Genomic DNA, 10,732 nt, shown 5'->3' on the forward strand with positions numbered 1-10,732 from the left:
CCCGGCTCTGAAGCGATTCAAATCCCATAAGAAGAGTGTGAATGCAGTTAAAAGAATGGGAGATGTTCTAACTCTTGTTGTCGATAAGCGATTCAAAATTTTAAGTATTTTTGAAGAGTATATGGTAGGCATGAGGAGTAATGCAAAATGGACATATTGGAACAAAAGTAATTTGTTCAAGTATCTAAAAAGATTTCATAATTAAGAATTTTCGTCAATCGTGAAATGAATTACAAGGGTGTTTGAAATTATCGATACCCATTTTATATTTTGACAAATCATTATATGTTATTTGCAAGTTATTTATAATTGGTGCACTGAATTAAAGTATAGTATAGTGATTTGTTTCCACTGTATATGTCATTTGTTCTTTTTTAAGTTTAAAAAAAAAAAATGTTCAAATGCCAATGGCGTGCTCCTAACATAATAGGGTAGAGGGTGAAGTGATCTAGATCAACCGTATGCATGTGAAACTCACCAATAAAAATAAAAATAAAAATAAAAATTATCTTAGTCCTAAGAAGCACAGACATGTTATTTGGGATGCCGTAATGGTGTCCCATATGCTGTATCATATTATAATTTTTTAAAAATTGCTTGTGTCTATGCATCCTAGTCTTAGTCTATTTTAGTTGCCTAGAATTTTCTAATTTGTCAAACACTAGAAGCATGAAGCGGTAGTGGGGGAAGGTAACATTTTCTCCTAAGAACTCCAAACATTTGAAGGATGTAGGAAGTGTACCAGCTATTTCTAGCTTCTCTATGATATGGTGCGGTGCGGTTATGCTATTTTGTAGACGGTTTTGGTGTGGTTCGGTGAACATCCCTAGCTAAAAATATTGTGGAACAATGACCAAACCACTCTTGGCCGAAGAGTATTAAATCTTGAATGTTGTAATGAAGAGTTGTATAGCACATTTCTCATATAATAGTTTTGTTTTAATTTTTTATTGTTGATAAAAGATATTTGTTTGGTTAATTTGATGTTATTTAATAATAATAATATATAATATAACTGTATTTTTTATATTGTGTTTATCTATTTATATTTGGTATAATGATTAAATATTTACACTTCTTTGTTCACTTTATTTTTATTTGGTTATTTAATTTGTTTATAAAATTCAATATTTGAATTTTAAAATTTGAGTAATTCATGAAGAAATCATCCATTATAAACATATATTTTAAGAGAACAAATATTCAAAATTGGGAAACTATTAGTCAATTTTTTGTCCCAAGTGATGGAACTCTAGATCTTTAACGCCTTAAATAGGCTCAAAGATATAAAAATAAGAAAATAAAAATTGACTCCTTATAACGTGATCCGTTATATGAGATATCATATTAATCAATGCAACAAAATTTGTTAAGAGTATTTCAAAATTAGACAGTTTAATCAATGCAACAAAATTTGTTAATAGTATTTCAAAATTAGACAATTATCTCAAATTTGTTAATCCTAGCTTGGGCCCTTGAAAAATTTACTAGCTTCACTATTGATGGAGGATAACTATCTCGAATTAAGTTAATTCCCTTACAATTCATACTCATTTCATTAGGAACTACTGGATTCTTAACACGTGAAGGACCAAAGGGAAAAGTAATCTTGGAGTTCCAAATTGCCTGAGAAATATATTTATAAGGAGCAAAAATAGAGGAAAAAATATAAAATAAATTATCAAAGTCCTTCTCCCAGGGAGATTTCTCCCATGGGGGCAGTGATTAACATTATTCTATAGAGGTTGAATTCTACCAAGCGCTCTGATTTATCACTAGTAGAAAAGGGATAAATTCTGCTCTGATTTATGACTCTATAAAGGGAGATAACGAAAGGTGAACTAGTAGAAGAACTAGAAGGGATCATAAGATCTATAACGATCAGAGCGCTTGTTTAAATTTGATTGTTACTTGGAACTATTTTTATTTAGTAGTGGATTGTTAACGATCAGATTAGAAGCTTTAATATCTCTATTCTTTTGCTTTTCAATTTTGATGGTTACTCTGGTGGTTGGATCAATTTTTGTTTATTAATTGACTTATTGCCTTTTGTTTTCTACAAGTTTCAGGCTTTTATCAATTTGGGCAAATCTTCGTCAAACATTGGAAAGGTTTGGCTTCTGGGTTTTATTTCTCTATTCCTTCGTTTTTCTATTTTCAAATTTGATTGTTACATGGATTAACTTTTGTTTAATAATTGATTTTTTTTTCTATTTTGTTTTTGTATAAATATGTTTATGTATGTACATATATGATAATATGTGCTTGGATGCCTCATTGAAGTTATGGTTTAGCTTCTGGATATGCATAGTTCGGGAATTATTTAGTAGGGCTAATTAGATTAGGTCTTTGATATTTATTAGGGTAAACATTACTGTCTTTTTTTAATATTAAAAATGACAATTACCCATGTGGTTATTATTATTATTATTTATTTATTTTTAAATCTTATTATACAACCAAACTGGTTAGTAAGCATTATTTTTGGATGAGAATTTAAGTTGAAAAATATGTATTTTTACTTAATTTGTGATGGACCTTAATGGTTATAAGGAATCATTTGTTGTATAAAACAAAACCTCAAGGAGGTGAGGTGTCATTTATAAAAATAAATGGGGTGTTGACATGGATCATAAAAGGAATGAGAATTGATACCCGAAACATGATATACTAGCTCCTACTTTACCACCATTATTCTCTTTACTTTAAAAGAATGTGGGGTTTCTAAAATTTCTCCAAACTTCAAGGAAGGCTATTGTAATTTAATCTATATTTCTATTAATGTATAATTGTGAAAATCTATAATATAGATAGAATCAAAGAAGATTGACTTTTGATTGGCCTTATAATATTGTGCTACACAAATTGTTGAGGCCTTACAATTTTACACATCATTATTCTAATATATATATTTTTAATTGAGTTTAAATTCTATTCAATATTTAAACCCTCCATTAGAATCTTTACACATCATATTTTCCTTTAAATTGTAAATTAGTGGAGAGTAGGCTTATATGTTTTAATAGCATCTCACAAACTCATCTCCCTGTTATTTTAACCTAATTGGAATTTGTTACACAAATCCTTCTTTTACATAATATTTTAAGTCAATTCAATATTAATTTTCTATTTATTATATCTGTTCAATACTCTTCACTCCAAATCGTTTTATTTCCTAAACCTGTTTTACACCTTCAACTTAAATCATAATATTTTCAAATTAATGCATGTAACAAGATCATCTTAGAAATCTTTGAAGCGAAAAGAATTTCCCTCTTATTTTTTTGGGGAGAAGTTAAGTGGATTTTGAAGCTAATGGATTTTTTGTTTGTATATGTTCTAGTGATGAAGCACTCATTTTCTTTGAAGCATTTCTTGTCTTCTTCAATGCGATTCTGGGTGTCATAATTGGTGTACACTTTCATTTCTTGGGTATCTCACCACTTGAAACATATCTTGGTATCATCTTGTGTTTAATAGCGGCTACACTTGTCTATATCACTGCATATTTGGTGATAAAAGTAAAACCACAAAATGCTGCCTACCGTTTCATCTTCTGCTTCGTTTGTCTGGTATATGGAATTTTTTCTACTGAGCTGCTTCTCGCATTAATAATTTCTCCCCTTAGGATATTCATGGTTAGTTTATGTCCAATCCTGATAATTGGGATTGGGGTACTGTATCATTGCTACTGACAAATTTATGAGGATCTCTACAACACAGCTGGTATGGTTCTCAAGGCATAACATATCTTTTATAACAAGATTTATGGATTACTTTGTTGGATGTATGGGTGGCTCATACAAATATTCCATTCAGGAGCTTCTGATGCAATATCTTCAAGGGAAGGAGACATTGAGATGCAGCAGGCAGAAACTAACCAGGGTTAAGAGGCCTGATATTGTTGACTACCTAGAAAGTAAGCAAAATTTTCACTTAACGCAATTTTCCCTGTGGAAGTTTGAATTTATTTTCACTTTGTTCAAAGTAAGGTTAATTATACTAATTTCAACATATGTTTTATACTTTACTAATGATCTCACATCCAACTGCTTAGATAATAAAATTTGCAATGCAATTTTTAAAAATTTCAGCAACTAGATTTTAAGGTTAAAAGGTATAGGGAAAGCTAGATTTCCATTCTTTTTAAACCAGACAGAAGCCAGAACATTAGGACACCACATCTGACCCAACCACAGCAGCCATAGTAGAATACTACAAATAGACAACACAGTCGCCCTGGCTTAGAACAAAAAACATGCATATATAGTCATGGTGCTACTTTAGTCTGATCTGGGAATGGACCCTTCTAACTGATGTTTACAAACTTTGTGGTTACTAAATTGGATGACGATGTTTGTGATTCCTTTCTTGTGTAGTAGTCATAGATGGTCTAAGAGTAAAAAACTGATTGCAGTATCCTTTTTGTGTTGCATTCCCAAGGGTGGCATCCTGGTAATACTTTATTGCTTTATCTGTGTTTGCACACATGAGCAGTAGCCCGCGATTTGGTTCTCTTGGATCTTGCTCTATCTAGTGTTAAAATGACTTGCCACTATAGCACAAACCAATTCTGGATCCTTTCTCTGCTAACACCAGCATCGCATTGTGACTGTATATCCTCATCACATTTATCATGGTGCTCCAGTATTTATGATAAAATAACGTCTGAAATCTATCTAGATTATTGGCCTTTAAAACACCCATTTGGGAGGGCATTGTGTACTTCTGCTATTTATCAGTCTAAGAAACTGCAGGTCTATTGCTTGAAGTTGACTCATAATATGTTCTACAGAGAATTGATATGCTACAAAAAAAAGATTCCACTAAAATGATCCAATAAGGTTTGTTCCATGTCTTGTACCAAATTGATGCATTGCTTGTCTTAGTTGTCTACCATTTTGAGCCTTTAAGATTCTGTTATTCGCTCTTGTTATGTTGATACATGCTCATGTTTATGCTATGTTCCAGGGACACGTTGGATTAAGTGTTGCAGCTGAAGATAATGACGTGACGAAGATGGTTGCTGAGAAGATAATGCCTCAATTAGGATTGCTGTTATTTGAATTATATTAGGATTTTTGCTATTAGGATTGTTGTTATCAATAAGTAACTACTTGATAATACGACTTCCCCAGTTATCTTCAGATAGGATTAGTCGATTAGCAGGTTGTTGGAGTTATCCTTGTAATTTGAATTTCACAGATTATGTATTTAAGGAGGAAGTGAATAATAAGAGGCATCAGATTATAATTCCAGAAATTCCTCTCTTCTTAATACGTTCTTGGAGGGTTGTTGTCTCAAATACAACAAATTCCTACTCTTATTTTACCAGTGCACAGCAGTTTACTTCCAATGATACGAAAGTATCATGAGATGGAAAACATGTGTTTTGGAAAGATTTACATGATATATGAAATTGATTAATTTTGAAACCTACGTACTGTGAGCACTATGAGAAATGGTTTTAATACCCAAAGGCATGTCTGAATAGAAGTACGATATTGTAGCTAGTCTCAATGCACCTTTGGTAGCTCCAAATAGGGAGTTTTCCAGTCGGAGGTTCCAAAGAGGGAGTCCTAATAGAAGTACTGGATTTGTAGAAAATGTAACATTTTACTAAAATGGCTAATCCCCATGCCCCATCCTACTTACTGTATATTGAGTTATTTTTGGACTAAAGCCAGTTGCAACTAACACTTTATTATTTTGATTTTGGGTATTTTTGAGGTTCTATAATTTTTTTAATCCGTCAACACGGATATTTTAGATAAATTGAAAATTCAATATATAAATTATGGTATACAGAAAAATATAGTAATAGAAATGGGTTCATGTCCCATCTTTTTTCCTTTTTTGGGTTCATGTCCCAATGGCTGCAAGCAACCAAGCAGGGGTATAGGACAAAAGAAAAGGAGTTCAGATGGAAGAATCTCAATTGAGGTATTCATCCAGAAAAAGTAATACAATTAAAAGTATAAGAAGTCAATTTTGGCGCTAATATTTATTGCAAAACTGAGAAATAACTAAAATTGGAGCATAAAACCAACAGATACCTCTTTGAGAAACTCTTTTCTGAAGTTTGAGAACCAATCAGATTGTCAAACCTTATACACAAACAGATACTAATTGCCATGAACATCTAGACCTCTCTAGACTCTATCTTTTCATAATAAACCAGATCAAGTATTGGAAGTTCAAAGTGGTAAGTGGCTCAAATGATGAACGAAAGCTCTAATTTGATAATTCTCAAGTAATGTTTCTTGATTATCACCTGTTCTCGTCCAACAAAAGTGAATTATCTCATCATTATGCATTATAAGAGCATTGACTCACTAGATTATTTGATGATTAAAATTAATTGAAAATTGTATGTGAAGTTAAAATTTACACTTCTGTTGCTGCACGAGCAACATAGTAGTGAGATTGAAAAAAGGTCTACAGATGTATATTCGTTCTTGAGGTAAAGAGACTGATTATTTAAAGAGAACTGCCACACCTCTTTATCTTCCTCACAAGAGTTCTGGCTATAAGCTCAGATAAAACTCATTTTTGAAGACCAAATATGGAAGCAAATGAAGAGCGAGCCCGGAAAGCTCTGAACTCTGGCAACTATTGAGCAAGTTCACATCTTACACGAATTTCTGTCATTACATACTTCATCCTGCAATGAAAACAAAACGTCCAACACGAATCAGCACCAAATACCTCAAATATGGAAATAACTGAAGGGTAGTATTAGTATAAAAACCTTGTTCTTCTTTCGTGATCCCAAAATCTCTTCTAAAGGTGGTCGGCCTGCACAAAAACAGACAAGTTTGCATAAAATATTTATAAGTTAATAATTTGATTGAGCAGAACAGAATCATATTAGTCATTAAGGTGGTTAGTTTTCGAAGCAAGTCTCATGAGCTTCCTGTGAACTATGTTGCAGGCTAGAAGTTTGACTTAAAAAGTGTGCATAAAAAAAAGAGAAGTTAAAAAAGCACAAAGAGAATTTTCATGGTGCAACTAAATCCAAATGATAGGTTTTTCCGCTAATGGACAATTTAAAGGCTATCAAAAGAACTAATTGCTTGTCACAACAATTTAAAGTCATTGATTTGGGTGTGTGGAGCATAAGGCTGGTGCTACTCTGTGATTATGTAAATCCATGAAAAGAAAAACTCAGCTATAGCATTGCATTTTGGTCACTGAACCAAAAATGGCATGACTGCATGAGAACTTTGAAGGAGTTATAACACAAAATTGTTTATGCAGTATGAATTTACCTGTGATTTGAAGACGATATTTAGCCCAAACTCCATATATGGCATCGGTTATTGTTGCAATCTGTTAAAAACATATTTTTATAGCTAGTACACATAATGACAAAAGACTAGTGAGCATTAGCCAAAACCCTGTGTGTCTGCAAGATGGTAGCATTTCAATTGAACTACAGGTAAACTAAAATCAGAAAGAACAAAGAAACTTACAGGTTCATATTTGGTAATGGCATAAACCCATCCAAGACCAACTTGTTCATATAGTCTTCTAAATGCCTGCAAAAGATGTCAATTGCGTTCATTTTTCTTGTTTAATATGAATCTCAGATAATAAAAACAGTGACAGCTTAATGTAAAGTCTTATCAGAGTCCTTTAGCCAGCTTCTTCAAATAGATTCTATATCTAAAGATTCCAAATGTGTCCCCCACCATTGACATTTACTATTGAAAAATATGTTTAATCACTGCAAAGGTGACGGATAAGGAAATTGGCTAGTGAGAATCATTCCCCATGTGTCTATAAGAGGTCCTCAGTAAATTTCTTATGCAAGCATTAATAGAATGATAGAATCATGTTGATGATCACTGGAAATTCACAGTTCTGCATCCTTTTGCTACACTTAGGCCTCCTTCAGAGTTTAGATATCCAAACAACTAGTGATTGTCTATTGGTGGGGTTTTCTTTCCACCATTTTTCTTGTAATGTCCGCTGGTTGGACCACTGAACCACAAATTGGTACATATTACATAGATGACATGCACACATGATGATAAATAGAAGATAGTGAAGTTAGACTTGATGGAAATTTGGAAAGAAAGTAAAACACATAATGAGAAGAGCGAGCACAGTTAATATACAATTACAGGGAAAAAAAAGGTAGGAAATGGGACATACTTCAACATCAGTGACTATAGTTCCATCAGAGAGGATTGCGTGAATTCTTCCCATAACCTAAACAACAAACAGAGATTCATCACTATTTTGTAATAAATCTGATGAACAAATGATCTAAAATCAAGGTATGCATACCACAAAGTTAATATGCTCTATTACGTATTCTAAAAAGGTTTTTTTTTTTTTTTTTTTTGATAAGTATTATGTATTGTACAAAGTTATCACTTACCATTTACTTTCCTATGGCCAAACCAAAGAGCTACATGGTTTCAAGGTGGAATTTTCAGGAATTTCTTATAGACTCATAGAGCCACACCACACACAAAAAGAAGGTAATATTAATCTGTGAAGTCATATTGGATATGACTAACAGGTAGCGTTACTGTCACATTTACTATTTCTTATCTTACAGCTCCTACCAAGCCCTCTTAATCCAGGAAATTGTGTCTACTAAAAATTTCAGCACTGTTTAGCACATACAGTTTTGTAGTCTAATCCTTGATTGTCCTTCGGAGAATAATCATCTGAACTTATGTCAACAAACTTGATTGTACCATAGCGCTTATTCCTCTCCCTGAGCATGTTAACCTGACATTACGATGAACTTAATCACATTAAATATTCAAAATCACCAAATTAACACATTTTACACACAAATCAACCAACATTGTACGAATAAGCTAAAAAGAAATGCAAAAAAAGGTCCTTGAAGATAGACCTCACGCATACAAAGCGGGCAGTCCCCATCATATAACATTTTAATCGTCCAATTCTGAGGTGATTGTTCTTCATCTTCTTTCTTGGGTGTTAAGGGATCCACAGTAGCCTCGCTTATTGCGCGGATTGGATATTTAAGTCCTGCATAAATTTAAATAGCACAACAACCAACAAAACTTGCTTCAATTCTTAGTGTCACTGATCAAAATTGTTAAATTAGTTTCCACCTAAAATTGGTTCTTTTCTATCAAATAATGAAGGAAAAACATTTACAACAACGATAACAACAAAGTGGGAACTGGCTATCCTACAAACCCTCAACAAACTAATAAGGGTCGGTCACATAAGTTGTTTTTTGCCATTCTATCATGTCCAAAGTCATATTCTCTTTAAGAAAAACATTAAAACACCATAAAAACAAAGGAACCCAAAACTTGGTTTTCAATGAGAATTGCTTTTTATTGTTTCTATGCAAACCGAAAGAACCAAGTAAAGTTTGAAAAATGAAAATAGAGAACAGAGATAGAGACTCACCACCGGGTTGGTATATAGGAAAAGCTGTGAATCTATGGAGAGCATGTGAAGGAGGGTAATGGAATTTGAGTTTAAGATAGTGAGGAACTGATAGGAGAGATGGGTTTCTGTGCCTTCCTCCAACGTTACAAGCTGTGACAACTGCTCCTCTCAATGCCATCGCTTCTTTTCTTAAAAATCAGCTCTTGAATTTTGAAGGGTTCGTTTTTTTTTTTTTTTTTTCGTTTCCTTATATGAGTTAAATCCAACGTTGGTGATGTTCATTACTGCTTTTTCATACACGTGGCAATGCGGGCTTCACTCAAAGAATACTTGCCTATTTGGCCACCAATTGTCCACTCCATTCGTTCGGAAACTAGAACCAAAGTTTTTTTTTTTTTTTTTTTTTTTTTTTTTTTTTTTGAATTAAAATTTTAGATATATGATAAAATTTTGGTTTTTGAAAATTCAGGGCCGGCCCCCTTAGGCGAATTAGGCAATTGCCTTGGGCCCTAAGTGGAAGGGGCCCAAAATTTAGAAAAGAAGGGGTAGTAGGAGCAAAAAAAAAAAAAAAAAAAATTAGTTTCAGATGAACTAGAAATATACGGCACATCATTTTAACCAAAAACAAAAATTTTGGTAAATCCGGTTAAACATTGATTCTAAACAAATTATTGCCAAAAAATGACATTATTATCGTTTAGACAAACCAAAACAATCACAAATCAAAACAACTCAAATCCTTAAAATTTTAGTTTTACCGTTCCCTCTGCAGCTCTGCTTCTTTCTCTCTGCTTTCCGCCTCTCTCGTCTCAACTCTCAAGCAGGCTTGCCTTTCTCCGCCTCTCTCAACTGCTCAGTGCTCTGCCGCCTCTGCTCTAGGTTTTGAGTTCTCTGCTCTCAGGTATTATTTCATTATTTGGGCGCTTTGGCATTTTTTTTTTTTTTTTTTTTTTTTGAGAATGGGCGCTTGGCTTCAGTTTCAGCCTTTCTCTTCATTTTAATTTGTTTTGTGTTTTTAAGGTGGGTCTTATTAAAAAGCTGTGTGTTTAAATTTTTGTTATGCTTGTGATTAATTTTTTTTATTTAATTTTAATCTTAGTGTTTATATATATATATATATATATTAGTTAGTGATAATATATTGAATAAATCTTTATTTATGCAGATTGAGATTACTAAAAATTTGTTATTGTTCGATGAAACTATAACAATACTTTTTATATAAATCAAATTTTATTTCTCATTTGCTCTACACTTTTAAGTTATTTTTTTTTTATCTTTATAAATATATTGTTTAATTAGAAATGTCTACTAAAAAATATGCATATGAATATTAAAA

At 32.5% G+C, this 10,732-nt stretch overlaps 1 protein-coding gene and 1 long non-coding RNA gene across 4 annotated transcripts; one reads left to right on the top strand and one right to left on the bottom strand.

Moving 5' to 3' along the window:
- Window positions 1-1,602: 1,602 nt before the first annotated feature.
- LOC136068485 (uncharacterized) lies at window positions 1,603-5,277 on the top strand. Of its 3 annotated transcripts, XR_010629846.1 has the most exons (6): window positions 1,604-1,836; window positions 2,064-2,111; window positions 3,629-3,726; window positions 3,820-3,919; window positions 4,758-4,844; window positions 4,972-5,277. It is a non-coding gene; the product is annotated as an uncharacterized LOC136068485 (long non-coding RNA). The 3 variants fall into 3 exon arrangements; XR_010629848.1 differs by lacking the exon at window positions 3,629-3,726 and having other exon boundaries at window positions 1,603-1,836; XR_010629847.1 differs by lacking the exon at window positions 3,629-3,726 and having other exon boundaries at window positions 1,605-1,836; window positions 2,070-2,111.
- A 1,055-nt stretch (window positions 5,278-6,332) lies between these two features.
- On the bottom strand, window positions 6,333-10,341 carry LOC111988091 (uncharacterized protein At5g50100, chloroplastic). The gene is made up of 8 exons (XM_024019854.2): window positions 9,412-10,341; window positions 8,879-9,018; window positions 8,641-8,748; window positions 8,161-8,217; window positions 7,476-7,541; window positions 7,272-7,332; window positions 6,752-6,798; window positions 6,333-6,664 (listed from the first exon to the last, which is right to left on the bottom strand). Exons 1-8 carry the CDS (start codon window positions 9,569-9,571, stop codon window positions 6,626-6,628), a joined length of 678 nt encoding a protein of 225 aa, XP_023875622.1. The 5' UTR covers window positions 9,572-10,341; the 3' UTR covers window positions 6,333-6,625.
- Between the last annotated feature and the right edge of the window lie 391 nt (window positions 10,342-10,732).

This window comes from Quercus suber, unplaced genomic scaffold, assembly GCF_002906115.3.
Source record: "Quercus suber isolate HL8 unplaced genomic scaffold, Cork oak 2.0 scaffold_117, whole genome shotgun sequence".
In the NCBI taxonomy this organism is placed as follows: domain Eukaryota; kingdom Viridiplantae; phylum Streptophyta; class Magnoliopsida; order Fagales; family Fagaceae; genus Quercus; species Quercus suber.

Bases quoted from the DNA above. Each gene is read 5' to 3' on its own strand.
- LOC111988091 (XM_024019854.2), bottom strand. From the start codon at position 9,571: ATGGCATTGAGAGGAGCAGTTGTCACAGCTTGTAACGTTGGAGGAAGG. The intron at 7,333-7,475 runs GTAAGTTTCTTT...TGTTTTTAACAG, and splicing joins CCATTACCAAATATGAACCT to ATTGCAACAATAACCGATGC. The intron at 6,665-6,751 runs GTTTTTATACTA...TTTTCATTGCAG, and splicing joins GATCACGAAAGAAGAACAAG to GATGAAGTATGTAATGACAG.